Source organism: Heterocephalus glaber, unplaced genomic scaffold (genome assembly GCF_053883595.1).
Source record: "Heterocephalus glaber isolate CG9 unplaced genomic scaffold, H.glaber_assembly_v1.0 deba00000809, whole genome shotgun sequence".
Classification (NCBI taxonomy): Eukaryota; Metazoa; Chordata; class Mammalia; order Rodentia; family Bathyergidae; genus Heterocephalus; species Heterocephalus glaber.
Genome location: NW_028258163.1, coordinates 1,325,823 through 1,340,064, shown reverse-complemented (window position 1 = coordinate 1,340,064; position 14,242 = coordinate 1,325,823). Strand labels below are relative to the sequence as shown.

Sequence of the window (14,242 nt, the reverse complement as noted above, 5' to 3'; positions counted from 1 at the left end):
ATGTTAAACCCCACATCTCTTCCCCACCAACCCACACTTAAGCTGCACACGTCAAATCACCTTAAAGGTCCTGACCAGGGCCAAAATAATAACGCAAACTTGCGCCAGGGATTTAGGTCAGTGGTGCCGCCATCTGCCTTGAAAGTGCCAGGTCCTGAGTTTGATCCTCGGTACCAAAACGAACAAACAAAAATCCCATGGACTTGACAGAACTGTGCATAGAGCCAGAAACATCTTATCATGCCGCAGATACTCATCAGCTCGAGCCACACAGGATGGCCTGATACCCAGCCCAGCACCAAGAGTTCATAAAGCAAGGGCTTCGGCAAACAGGAGTGTGAGTGTGACACACCTGAAAGCTCCTGGGGACAGTAATCTGTCTTCACCCTGTCCCCTTCCCAGTTTCCGGGCATCATCCCTTGACCACCATTCTCAGGGGATTGTTTCTTATTTAGCCTTTCTACCCTAAATGGTTGAAACCCTGCATTTCAGCTTGTTGAGATATAAGAGGGGATAAAATAAGTACTTATCTCATTGATTTATTGTGGCGCACAAACAACATAATACATGCAAAACACTTATAATAGTGCCCAGCACTTAGTGAGTGCTCAGGAACTGGCAGCTGTCACTGTTGGGATTAGTGCTGTTGTTAGTTTTTTTGTTTTTTTTTTTGGTACCGGGAATCAAACTTGGGACCTTGCACTTGTAAGGCAGGCAGCGGAAATACTGAGCTAAATCCCCGGCCCCTGTTGTTAGATTTGATTGTGCTTCAATACCAACAATTCCTGTAATGATTTTTAAAATAAATTTTATTTTATTTTATTCCTTTCCCCCCTCAAGTTTCCTCCCCTCCCTCTGCACAAAAGCTTTGTTTCCATTTTTTCCTTCTATTTTCACTTTTTTTCTTGTCCCTTCCTTCCTTTCTCCCTCCCTCCTCCCTTGTTCCCCTTCCCATTTGAACACTTTCTTCCCATTTCCCAACATTCATTCTATATCTTGAGCCTTATTTCCACACTCAGTTTCTCACACCAGAGAAACAATGCAGTATTTAAACATGAGTGTCTGATTTATTTCACTTAAGAGTACGGTCTCAAGGTGCATCCATTTAGCAGAGTACTACTCCACTGTATAAAAAAACCACATCTTCTTTATCCACTCCTCGGTTGATGGGCATTGGGGCCATTTCCAAGATTTAATTACGACAAACTGTGCTGCTATAAACATGGGTGTGCATATATCACTGTGGTATGCTGCTTTCAATTCTTTGGGGAAGATTCCAAGAAGAGGTACAGTTGGGTCAAATGGAACCTCTGGTCCTAGTTCTTTGAGAAATCTCCACACTGATTTCCACAGTGGTTGCACCAGTCTGCACTCCCACCAGCAGTGGAGAAGGGGTTTTTTTTTCCTCTCACAGCTCTTCCAGCATTTGTTATTGGTTGATTCCTTCATAGCACCCATTCTTTTTGGATTGAGGTGGAATCTCAGCGGTGCTTTAATTTGCATCTCTCAAATGACCAGTGATGCTGAGATGTTTAACATCCATCTATCTATCTATCTATAGAGAGAGCACTCTCTTTTCATATATTTACTTGCCATTTGTAATTCTTCATCTGAGAAGTGTCTTTTTATTTCAGATGCCCATTTTGGCAATGGGTCTTTAAATTTAGGAGGTCTGTTTCTTGAGTTCTTTATACATTCTAGATAACAGTCCTTTATCTGAACAGCTGGTAACAATTTTTCCCACTCTGTGAGCTGTCTCTTCACTCTGTTGGTGGTTTCTCTTGCTGTGCAAAAGCTTTTTCATAAGATGAGGTCCCAGTTGTTGATTCTTTGTAGTATTTCCCATGTGGTCTGGGTTTTGTTCATGAAGTTTTTGCCTACTCCTATGTCCTCAAGCATTGTACCCATTCTCTCTTCCAGCAGATTTAATATTTCTGTTTTAATATTTAGATCTTTGATCCATTTTGATTTTAGGTTAGTGCATAGTGAAAGATATGGGTCTAGTTTCAAACTAAAACATGTAGAAAGCCAGTTTTTCCAGCACCATTTATTTATTTAGTTAGTTTTGGTACTGGGGATTGAACTTGGGTCCTTGTGCTTGAGCAGCAGGCAGTGAAACCACTGAGCTAAATCCCCAGCCCTCCAGCACCATTTATTAAAGAGGCTATCTTTCTTCAACTGAAGGTGTTTGGCTCCTTTGTCAATGACAAGGTGTTTTAGTATGTCTGGAGTTGTTTCTGCATCCTCTAGTCTGGTCCATCGATCCTCAGGTATGTTCTTTTGCCAGTACGATGCTGCTTTTATCACTGTAGCTTTGTAGTATAATTTAAAGTCAGGGATTGTTATACCCCTAGCCTTGCCTTTGTTGCCCAGAATTGCCTTTGCTATTCTAGGTCTCTTCTGGTTCTGAATGAATTTTAGGATTGTTTTTTCTAATTCTGTGAGATATGCTATTGGGGTTTTTTGGTTTTTTGGTTTTTGGGTTTTTTTGTACCGGAGATCGAACTCAGGACCTTGCTCTTGTGAGGCAGGCAGCAGAACCACTGAGCTAAATCCCTGGCCCTGCTGTTGGTATTTTGATTGGGATTGCACTGAATCTGTATAACAACTTTGAAAGTATGACCATTTTCACTATATTAGTTCTTCCTATCCAAGAACAAGAGATATCTTTTCACATTCTGATATCCTCTTTAATCTCCTTTTTCAGAGTACTGTAGTTTTCAATGTAGAGGTTTTTTAATTTCTTTGTTGGATTGATTCCTAGGTGTTTCATTTTTTTTGGATGTTATTGTGAAAGGGATTGTTTTTCTAATTTCTTTCTCCATGAGTCTGTGGTTCGTGAACAGGAAGGCTATTCACTTTTGAGTGTTGACTTTGTATCCAGCTGTACCACTGAATTTGGTTATCAAATCTAAAAGTCTTTTGGTAGAGTTTGAAATTATTCACTTTTATGAAAAAACAAAACAAAGGAATTTAGGTACATTTCTATTCATTTTCTTCTTTTCTTTGTTATTTTTATTCACCTAATGTTAAGGGTTGGGTCTAGATGTCCCCCCAAAGCCTCATGTGGTCACAGGTGGCTTTTATAGAGGTGGCTAAATCTAGAGTATGTGATGCTAGGATTAAAGGCTTGTGATTATTAAAGCAGTACACTGATTGGTTTGGCACCACCCTAATCCTGGTAGTCTGGAAAAGATAAAAGAGCCAGAAAGATGCTGCTAAGGTTCCCTTGTTGGTTTGCTACCTTTGGTCTGCCATGAACTCTGCCATGTGCCATCCTGCCTTGGAGGCAGCCGATTATAGGCTGAAGCCTCTACAAACTTTGAGCTAAATAAACCTTTCCCTTTAAAACTTTGGGTGTTGGATATTTTCTCTCAGCAACGAGAAAAGTAATTAGAACACCTAATAACATTCCTTAACCTACCAAATGATGCTCAGGCTATCTATCCTTGCCAGCAAGGTAACATAAAGGTCAGAGATTCCAGACATTCTTCCACGAGAGTGAAAAGCTGGCTAGCCACTTTGAAGATCTCCACGATGAAAACAGGCAAGATAAACCAAGTTGCCCCTCCAAAGTCAGCTTCAGTAGCCACAGATTGGTAGTTGTGCAATCCAGTAATTATGTAAAAATAGAACAAAGGAAAAATAAAAATTAAGGACATAGGAAGCCGAATGATGGAGAATGATCACTTATTAAACACAGTTGTGCCCACTACTACTCCATTCTTCTTTGGTTTCTCTTCTTAATGGTGTGGCTTCAGCCTGTGGTATACAGCGGACAGAACTGACCAGGAAAATATGCCGCCGCTGCTTCTCATTCATCCTGGTGCATATAACAGCTGAACACCTCTTCTAACCCATTCCCCATTCTAAGGGTTCCCTTTTCCCTCAACCTGTGCTTACAGTTAAATTAGATCCAAAATTCACCAGAAAGCAATGGGTCTTGAGACTCGAATGAAAATGCAGGGTCATGATATATAAAGTGCTTTGAGGGAGAGGTGACATAGAAAGCCAGACTTGTGAGGTACACTGAGTTATAACAGGAAATCTAGTTTTCCATTACTTTTGTTTCCCCTTCTTGTCTGACAAAAATTGACTGTGTTCTACAAAGCAAATTCTCTAGAACTCTGCTGTTATTTGCTAATTACTATTACTTAACTCATTGCCTTTATCTTTTAACTCGCTTCTTCACTTTCACACACACACCTCATTCTGGGGACTGAGCCCAGGGCCTTGGCACTGAGCTACATCCTCAGCCCTTTTTAATTTAATTTAATTTAATTTTTTTCCTGTACTGGAGATCAAACTAAGGACCTTGCACTTGCCAGGCAGGCACAGTGCCACTGGGCTACATCCTTGGCCCCTGCCCTTTTTTATTTTGAGACAGGGTCTCACTAAGTCCTTTAAGTTGCCCAGGCTGGGCACAAAGGGGATTCTCTTGCCTCAGCCTCCCAGAGTGCTGAGATTACAAGAGTGTTCCAAGCACTCCTGACAACTTTAACACATTTGATGGGTGTGTATCATGCTCTAGAATACTGACAGCAAGCCTTGTAGAGCTGCCAACAATAACAAACAGTTGGCTGTGGCAAAAGTTGCCACCATTGCTCAAGAGGAAAAGAAATTAAGGTCAAAACAGACCTAAAAGCTAAATAAGAATCAATATTGTGGCGCTATGGCTTCACACTTATCCTGACCCTGGGATAGACCAATACAAAGAGAACAGAGCCATACATCTAACTCCCTAGAGTGGACTGGCCTCCTAGAACCCCTGAAGTCACACTGTCATACTATATTTAGCTCTGTGGTTTGTGCTTTTTTTTTTTTTAAATAGTGTCTAGTTAAGGCACTGTGATTATCCTGCCTCAGCCTTCCAAATGCTGGAATTCTAGGCATGTGCCACCACTCCCTGCTCCAAGGTTTTCTTTTACATAAAATGTTTCTTTACTCTAAGATGGGCAGTTTTTCATGTTTAATATCTGAAATTAGGATGCATCTTACAATCAATGTGTTCCAGGATTTTTATTTCTTAGTGGTAAATACATAACGTATTTCACCACTAAAGATAGCTGAGAGCTGATAAAATACAATATTTTGTCTATAACTATTCTGGCTCTCAGAAGCATGGGATTGTGGTATTAAAAAGAGCTGAAAACCACATTTGTGGCTGGGAAATGGAATGCAATAATTTTCTTTTTAGTTTTTGCCTTCACAACACAGGAGCCCAGAGAGCAATGAAGTAAGAGTCTTAAGTGGGATGTGTTGGCCCATGCCTGTAACTCAGTACTGTGAGAGGCTAAGGCAGGAGGATCATGAGTTCAAGCCCAATCTGGGCAATTTAGTGACATACTGAGACCTGGTTTTAAATTTGTGTAGATTTTTTTGATCAAGGTTATTTGGAGTCCTATATGCCTCACTTATCTATCAAGTTCTTTTCCCCTGCTTGGGAAGTTTTCTGCCATTACTTCTGTGAACAGTTTTTTTTTTATGTCATCTGCACTCTCTCCTGTTTCTTCATTGACTCCAATCAGTCTTATGTTATTCTTCTTTGCATCGTCTAGCAGCTGCTGGATTGATTTCTCGTGGTCCCTTACAATTTTGAAGCAATTTTTCTTTTCCTCGTCACTAATTGCAATCTTATCTTCTATATCTGAAATTCTGTCCTCACATTGGCTTATTCTGCTGTGTAGACTTTCAATGGAGTTTTTAATCTCCTGGAAATCTGTTTGTATCTGTTTTATGGATTCCATTTGTTTCCTATGTTGAAATTCCATCATGTTCCTCAGCTCTTCTATTTTTTTATCTGTGTCCTCTCTAGATTTATTAATCATGTCTTGCACTATGGGCACAATCTCTGTTATCTGAGAAATTATTTCTGATTTCATTTTTTCCAGATCCTCTTTTGTTGCCAGTTCAGGGAGTCCAGGTGGTTGAGCATCAGAGTGTTCCATCTCGTTTCCCTTTGGGGTTGCTGTAGGTGATCTGGAAGTCTGGTTTTCAGACTTGTTTATGTGTCTTCTCATTTCCACGGTGGGGGGTGGGGTGCTGTTGGTGCCTGCACACCTCACCTCCTCCCCTTCCTCTGGGCTGGGAGCAGTGGAACCCAGAGCTTTCTAATGCTCCAAGCAGACTTGGCTCCAGTTGCTTCCTTAAATGCACCCCAACCTCGACCTGGTTTTAAATTTAAAAATTAAAAAAAGGACTGTGATATATCTCAGTATGAAAGCCCTGGTTTCAATCCTCAGTACCACAAAAAAAAAAAAAAAGGAAGGGTCTTAGAGAAATCTGATGGTTTAAATATGGAAGTCCAAATTAAAGAAGCCAGAGCTCTTTTACTTTTTGGAAAAAAGAGATCGTTTTTAGAAGTTCAATGAACCCAAAAAAATTCAGAGGAAAAATTGCCTAGGCAAGATAGGATGTGCAAAAGTGATTCCCTTCATTTTGCTGCTAAAGAAAATGTGTACTACTTAGAGATGAAAATATAGCTTTTAAAACTTTTTCATCTTACCTGGGCATGGTGGCGCATGCCTGTAATCCCAGCACTTAGGAAACTGAGACAAGAGGATCACCATGAGTTCAAGGTCAGCCTGGGATACATAGTGAGTTCAAGGCCTAAACTACATAGCAAGACCCTGTCCCAAAAAAGAAAGAAAAAGAAAGAAAGAAAGGAAGAAAGAAAGAGAAATAGAATCAAGGAGCCTGGTGCAGTTTACCCAGGCATTTTATCCAGTGTAGTGAGTTTATGGGGAAGATCTATACTTGAAACTTCTTCTCTTGGGGTGAGAAAAGAGAGCAGTTAGATCAAGCAAGGCAGGCAAATAGACATAATTCTATTTGACAGGTAGAGTTTCAACGTGGGCTGTCCTCTATTTCTACTCTCTATTTTAGAATAATAGTCACCTCACAGACTATCAAATCAATTCTTATCAGTTGCAAGGGAAATCGAGCATTGAGTAGTACACTGTAATTTGTATGCATATTCCAATGAAGGCAGTAGCTAGTATAGGAAAGTCATCCTTTGCAATTTTTTTTTGGTACTGGGGATCGAACTCAGGAACGTGTGCTTGCCAGACAGGCGGCGGAACCACTGAGCTAAATCCCCAACCCTATCCTTTGCAATTTAAGAGTTCAAACAGTGCTTATAATTCCACTGTGAGAAATAAGTATTTAGTTGTATGCAAGTACTATATGACTACAACAAAATATTGATTTGGCCAAGTTACATGATATGAAAATAAGACTAGTAAAATCCTAAGTATATAAGAAATGGCATACTGAGTCTGAACAACAGTACCATTGGGGGCCGGGGATTTGTTTTTTGTTTTGTTTTTGTTTTGTTTTTGGTACCAGGGATCAAACTGGGGTCCTTGCGCTTGTGCAGCAGGCGGCAAAACCACTGAGCCTGCCTCACAAGCGAAAGGTCTTGAGTTCAATACCTGCTACCAAAAAAACAAAAACAAAAACAGTATCATTGGGTACTTTTCTCTTTTTTTTTTTTGAGACAGGGTCACACTTTGTAGTTTAGGCTGGCAATGAACTCACTATGTAGGCCAGGCTGGCCTCGAACTCACAGTGATCCTCCTGCGTGCTGGGATTACAGGCATGTCCCACAACGCCCGGCTTACCATTGGGTACTTTTTGTGGAATGAACAGAATTACCTTCCAAAATGACTGTTAAAAATGTACCTTGGGCCAGGGATTTAGCTCAGTGGTTCTGCCACCTGCCTCGCAAGTGCAAGATCCCGAGTTTGATCCCAGTACCAAAAAAAAATGTACCTAAAAAGCCAAGGACAGTGGTACACACCTGTAATTCCAGCGTTTTGGGAGGCTGAGGCAGGAGTGTCACAAGTCTGAGCCCAGTTTAGGCAATTAGGCAAGACCCTGACTCAAAATTAAAAAAAAAAAAAAAAGAGCCTTAATACTGCTATTTCTCTAACTCCTTAGTGCAATTGAAAGGGAAGCAATACTCCCAAATTCACTCCTGGAAGCAAGCATTACCCTGATACCAAAACTAGAGAAGGATCCAATCAAAAAAGAGAACTATATGAAATAAATAGAACACACATGTGTAAATACTGAAGAGTTTCTCTCGTGTGAAGAACTAAAAGTGTAAATAAGAATCAAAATGTATAATTGATATCATGAAATAGGAAGAAAATGTCTAAAGGAGTAGGGGAAGTGGGAGGGGTAGGGGAAAGGAAAGAAGGGCAAAGAAAAAATATGAGAAAGGGAAAAACATGGAAACAAAGTCTTTGTAAATAGGGAAGGGTGGAGGGGGTGAAGGGATGGCAGGGGAATGGGGAAAAAATAAGAACCAAGATACATCATGTAAAGGTCCAAGATCCCAATGATGAATGTAACTGTATTGTATACCTAAAATGTACCAATAAACTTAAGTGGAAAAAAAAAGAGAGAGACCTATAGGCCGGTCTCCCTAATAAACATAGATACAAAAATCCTCAATAAGATCCTGGCAAATAGAATTCAGCAAATAATCAAGAAGGTTATATACCATGACCAAGTAGGATTCATCCCAGGGATGCAGGGATGGTTCAACATACCCAAATCCATAAATCAATAAACACCATATTATCAGAGCCAAGGACAAAAACCATATGATCATCTCAACAGATGCAAAAAAGCATTTGACAAGGTCCAACCCTCATTCATGATAAAAATCCTACAGAAAATTGGTATAGATGGTCTTTATTTAAATGTGCTAAAAGCCATCTATGACAAACCAACAGCCAACATCATACTAAATGGACAAAAACTGAAAGCTTTCACTCTAAAATCAGGAACAAGACAAGGATGTCCACTGTCACTACTCTTACTCAGTACAGTTCTGGAAATATTATCCAGAGCAATTAGACAAGAGAAAGAAATAAAAGGAATAAGGATAGTAAAGAAATTAAATTATCACTATTTCCAGATGATATAGTACTCTATATAGAAGACCCTAAAAGCTCCACCAAAAGACTTCTAAATTTAATATCCAAATTCAGTAGAATAGCTGGATACAGTCAACACTCCAAAAAAAAAAAAAAAAGAGCTGGGGCTATTGGTCAGTGTAAAAGCACAGTGTTCAATTTTCTATATTGAAAGAAAAAAGTACACACAAAGCCTAAAAGTAGTTTAAGCTGATCCTGCACTCACTATGTAGCCGAAGCTGGCCTCAAACTTACTGTGATCCTCTTGCCTTAGCCTCCCAAGTGCTGATTTTACATGGATGGCACCACCACACCTGGCCTGTTCATTAATACTTAATTACATGCTTTCCATTACTTTTCCTGAATTTGCTGTTATCTAGTTAAGTTTTTCAACTACAACAATAGTACTTTTCCTATAGGTAGAATATGGGGATTATTCCTCATTATTTTACAGATACTAAGACTCTTTTTAGTTCAAAATACTTTTTTTAGTGGGGGATTTAGCTCAGTGGTTCTGCCACCTGCCTCACAAGCACAAGGTCCTAAGTTCGATCCCCCGTACCAAAAAACAAAACAAAACAAAAAAAACAACTTTTTTTAACAACCCTCCACAAAGTACATTCATTTTTGTAATTTGTTAGCTTTCATCTATTTATGGGTTTAGGGATGTGTCTGATGTAACAACCAGTATTTAGAATTCTAGGCTGTATCATATAGCAGTTAAAGGCAAAGATTCCATGGCCAGACAATCTGGGTTTGAAAGAGGCTCTCTAGCTTCTAGACGCATCAACTTGGGGGTTTCACCTTTGTGTGTCTGTTTTCTTCACCTAGTAAGCATTTTCAAAGACGTTTGCAAACCTGTGGGAATTTTCCAAGCTGTTCCAGAAGTTTGTGATTATAAAGATATAAATGCAGTCTGTTTTAATTTTTATGTTTACCCATAACTAATGTTATCTATGTTTCCCTCTAAAACAGAACCATCTGCAATCCCCCAAACATTCTGACTCATGTGCTTGGCACATACTCAATCACCCTGAACAGCACAGACTGCTGTGTAGATTCTGACACTTAGTTTAAAATTATTATTGTTTTTAGTAATATGTTAGCTAATACAATCCTAATGAAGTAAGGAACATTAATGTTGAAATACAAGTTCATGAAGAGCATAAGAAAGACAGGGCTGAAAGTTTATCTCAGGATGATCTTTACATTCTATAAATTGCACTAATCTGATTAAAAATCTTATCGCCGGGAATTTAGCTCAGTGGCACCTCGCCTGCCTTGCAAGCACAAGGTCATGAGTTCAATCCCCAGTACTCCAAAAAGAAAGAAAGAAAAGAAAAATGTTATATACCACATTGACCTGTCTCTAGAAAGTTAAACATCAGTGTCAAATAAAAATGTAGTGATGTTATACTTTTCGTGGAAATAAGAACTATCCATGTTCCAGTGAGTTATTTTCAGGGAAAACCTTGCAAATGAACCAAATCTGTTTGCTTTCTCAACATTTAAAACAAAATATGAAAATTATAAAAATAAGCCAACTGAAGTTTAAAGTGCAAAACAGAATTACCAATGTCCAGTTATGGAAGTTTTTTTTTTCCTTTTGTTGGTACTGAAGATTGAAACCAACTACATTCTCAGCTCTGTTTTTTTTCATTTTGAGACAAGGTCTCACTAAATTGCTAAGTTGCCCAGGCTGGGCTCAAACTTGCAATCCTTCTGCCTCTGCCTCTCAGAATGCTGTGATTATAGATGTGTGACATCACACCCCATTTTCTATTGGTTTTATTTTATTTTTTTGAGACGATGTCTTGCCACGTTTTGGATTTTGAGACAGGGTATCATGAAGTTGCTAAGTTGTCCAGGGTGGCCTGGAACTTGCAATCCTCCTGCCTCAGCCTCCTGAGTGCTGGGATTACAGGTGTGCACACCACAGCCCGATTCATATACTTTTTTTTTTTGTACCGGGGATTGAACTCAGGACCTTGTGATTGCAAGTCAGGCCACTGAGCTAAATCTCCGGCCAGGGATTTTTATTTAAAAGCCAGGCATAGTGGCCGGCTGCAACCCCAGCACTCTGGCAGACTGAGGCAGAAAGACCCTAAATTGGAGCCCAGCCTGACAACTAAGATTTAATGAGATCATCAGGGATTTACCTCAGTGGTGCTGGCGCCTGCCTCACAAACACAAGGTCCTGAATTTGATCCCCTGTACCAAAAAAAAAAAAGACTTAATGAGACCCTGTCTCAAAATAAAATCAAAAAAGAAAGGAGGGGGTGGTGGGCTGGAGCTCAGTGTGAAAGCCCTGGGTTCAATCTTCAGTACTGGAAAAAAAAAAGTTATTTGTAAACTCCCAGAATGATTTATCAAGTTGTGTAATCTCCAGATTAGCAACCAAACCAATCTTCCCTCAATTTTATACCCTTAAATGTGTTTCTCTGATTCCTATTCCTTGGAGAATGTGGACAGGGGTGTTAAACTCTTAAATTTAGCGCATCGGGAAAACAGGCTGCTAACCAATTATCCCGAGTGAAGTGGCACAGGCTGGCTTAAACCTTGCAAATGCTTCAGGAGAAAGTGTCAGGGCGACTGAATGGCATCAGCTCTGTTCAGGTGCACGTGCCCTGCCCTGCGTGGTGATCCACACCCACGTCAAAAAGTAAACAGGCCAGGGCCTTTCCTTCTTATTGCACCAGGATTATAAGTAGTTTTGTTTATTCCTCTCCTCATGCTCTTTGCTCATAAGAGATCTTTAAAAAGTCACATATCTAGGAACTACAAGCAGTTGGGAAGAAAATACTAAAAATCAAAGTGTGTGTGAACGCATAATAAAAGTCCTAGAGAAGGCTGGGCATGGTGGCGAAAACAAGTCAGTAATCCCAGCACTCTGGAACACTGAGGCAGAAGGATTCCAAATTCAAGGCCTACCTGGTCAATTTAAACACTTAATGAGACCCTGTCCCAAACTAAAAAAAAAAAGAATTTAAAAGGCTAGGCTTTAGCTAATTGCGAAGGCCCTGAGTTCAACCCTCAGTATCATCTTTTAAAAAGAAAACCATACCAAAAAGAAAAAGAAAACCATAGGGGCCAGGGATTTAGCTCAGTGGTTCTGGCGCCTGCCTCGCAAGCGCAAGGTCCTGAATTTGATCCCCAGTACCAAAAAAAAGTCATTAATAAATTTTGGGCCGGGGATTTTGCTCAGTGGTTTCGCCGCCTGCTGCGCAAGCGCAAGGACCCCGGTTCGATCCCCGGTACCAAAAAAAAGAAAAAAGAAAACCAGGTGAAAAAAAAAAAGCCAGTGGGCTGGGGATTTTAGCTCAGTGGTGCAGCGCCTGCCTCGTAAGCACAAGTTCTAGAGTTCGATCCCCGGTATCGGGAAGAAAAAAAAGTCTTAAGAGAGATATTGCCCAGTTGACCAAATGTCCCGTCATCTTCACTTTCTGACAGCATTGCTAATTTAAAAGTCATTTTTTAAAAATCAGTTTAAAAAAAAAAGCAGCCGCCATCAGGGCAGGAGCCACAAAGCTGGACAATGAAAGCCGAGCCCCATGGGACCGGCGGGAGTCTGTCCATGGGATGGATGGCAGCCCTGGAGAGAAGCCACTCCGAGCAACAGCACTAGATACCTCAGCCTGACACTGTGAAGACCGGTCCCGGGGTGTGGACTGGGACGTTTCCTCAGCGCCTGTCCTTCGTCCTTAGCTCCTACTCTCGCCCACTCATTCCCCTCACAGCGCCCGCCTCCCTCCGTGTAGGACCAGCGTACGGCCCCCGCCTCTCTGAGCCCCGGCCACTCGGCGGTTACCCGTTGGTCCCGCCCGCCCGGAGCAGGCGAGGCACACCCAATCAACGGTTACGCATTGGTCCCGCCCGCCCAGCGCAGGCGTGGCACAGCCAATTAGCAGTTACGCACTGGTCTCGCCCGCTGGGCGTTTCCGCGTAGCGAGGGTTGGGACCTCCGGCTTGAGCTCCGCCTGGGCCAGAAGTAAGACCGCAGGCGACGTATACGTGGTCGCCGGCCCGCCGCCGCAGAGCCCGCCGATCCGCTGCCCTCCTCGCACCGCCGCGATGCGCTCCCACCGCTTAGAGCTGTTCTCTGTCGTGGCGCTGCTTCTCTCCACGGCCCGTCTCGCCGCTGCCTCCGACGTGCTGGAGCTCACGGACGACACCTTCGAGAGCCGCGTCTCCGACACGGGCTCCGCGGGCCTCATGCTGGTGGAGTTCTTTGCACCCTGGTGAGACTCCTCTGCTGGGCGCTTGGGGAAGGCTCGGGAGCGGTCGGGCCTGCGTAGCCGCGCGCCCTCAGCCATCCTGGCCGGCCTGTTCCCGGCCCCAGGAGCCCGAGGTGTCGCGCCCGAGCGGAGCGAGGTCCGAGATGGAGCCGGAAGGCTCGGCGCAGGGCCGCATCATCGCGGTGCGATGGCCACACTTCCTATTTGCAGAGGTCGGCCACCCCTCCCCCGGGCGTTGCGGCCCGATCTAGGTGGGTCGGTGTAAAGGCTCTCTGGTTATTTTAAACCCTCAAATGCAGGGTTCCCGGGCCCAGAGCCCTGAGTTTCTAGCCAAGGTCAGCAGAGGCTGCAGAACGGCTATCAGTGCTTTTCTTAGGGCAGGCAGTTTTCTCCATCACATGGTGTAGTTTATATATTCAGCTGATAGTTTATTTCTCACCAACCTCTCGGAAGAGGTTTCCATCAGAAAGAATACGTGAACAAGAATTATTCCATCAAAATCTGTTGAAATTAGGATTTCATTTTAAATTAGGATTCCTGAAAAAAAATGACACCAGTAACCAATGTTGTAGAGTGACTTAACCGAACCGCAGTGTGAATTCCTTTCAGTGGAACTAACTCCAATCTGGCTTGGATTGAAGGGAGAAAATAGTATTTCTAGCCCTACCAAACTAAGTGGTGGTGGTGGTGGTGGTGTTAACTTCCAAATCATTACTAGAGCCAATAATTATTTTAACACTAGGGATAATTGAGTAGACCCATGCTAATTGCAGTGTTTTACCATCCCCCTCCTGGTACAATGGCCCATAGTTAAAAACTGTCTGTACTCAAAAGTATCAGTAAGAGATTTAGTGTATAGTATTTTATTTGCTTTTGACTCAAGTCTTCACTCCTCAAAGCTCAGCTGACTTGTTATATCTTAGGAACAGCTCTTCCCAATCTATAAAGTCCCAGCTGTTAACATTGAGGGGTCACCGTATGGTGCTTGTTTTACTGTGGGGGTCATAAACAGTTTAAAGTAGGAATTGCTGGAGAATTGGGGGCCATTAAACTGTTAGTTTAAAGATAAATTTTTTGGAG

The 14,242-nt window shown here is 42.0% G+C and overlaps 1 protein-coding gene and 1 long non-coding RNA gene across 2 annotated transcripts in view; one reads left to right on the top strand and one right to left on the bottom strand.

The window, feature by feature from the left end:
• Positions 1 to 12,717, bottom strand: part of LOC147828998 (uncharacterized) — a 56,350-nt gene extending 43,633 nt beyond the window's left edge. Inside the window, exon 1 of the long non-coding RNA XR_015449740.1 lies at positions 11,087 to 12,717. This is a non-coding gene — a long non-coding RNA (uncharacterized LOC147828998). The remainder of the gene's footprint in view (positions 1 to 11,086) is intronic.
• Positions 12,718 to 12,859: 142 nt separating this feature from the next.
• Pdia3 (protein disulfide isomerase family A member 3) overlaps positions 12,860 to 14,242 on the top strand; it is a 23,957-nt gene continuing 22,574 nt past the window's right edge. The window contains exon 1 of the mRNA XM_087207345.1: positions 12,860 to 13,165. Within this exon, the coding sequence (XP_087063471.1) occupies positions 12,999 to 13,165 (167 nt within the window). The 5' untranslated portion in view covers positions 12,860 to 12,998. The remainder of the gene's footprint in view (positions 13,166 to 14,242) is intronic.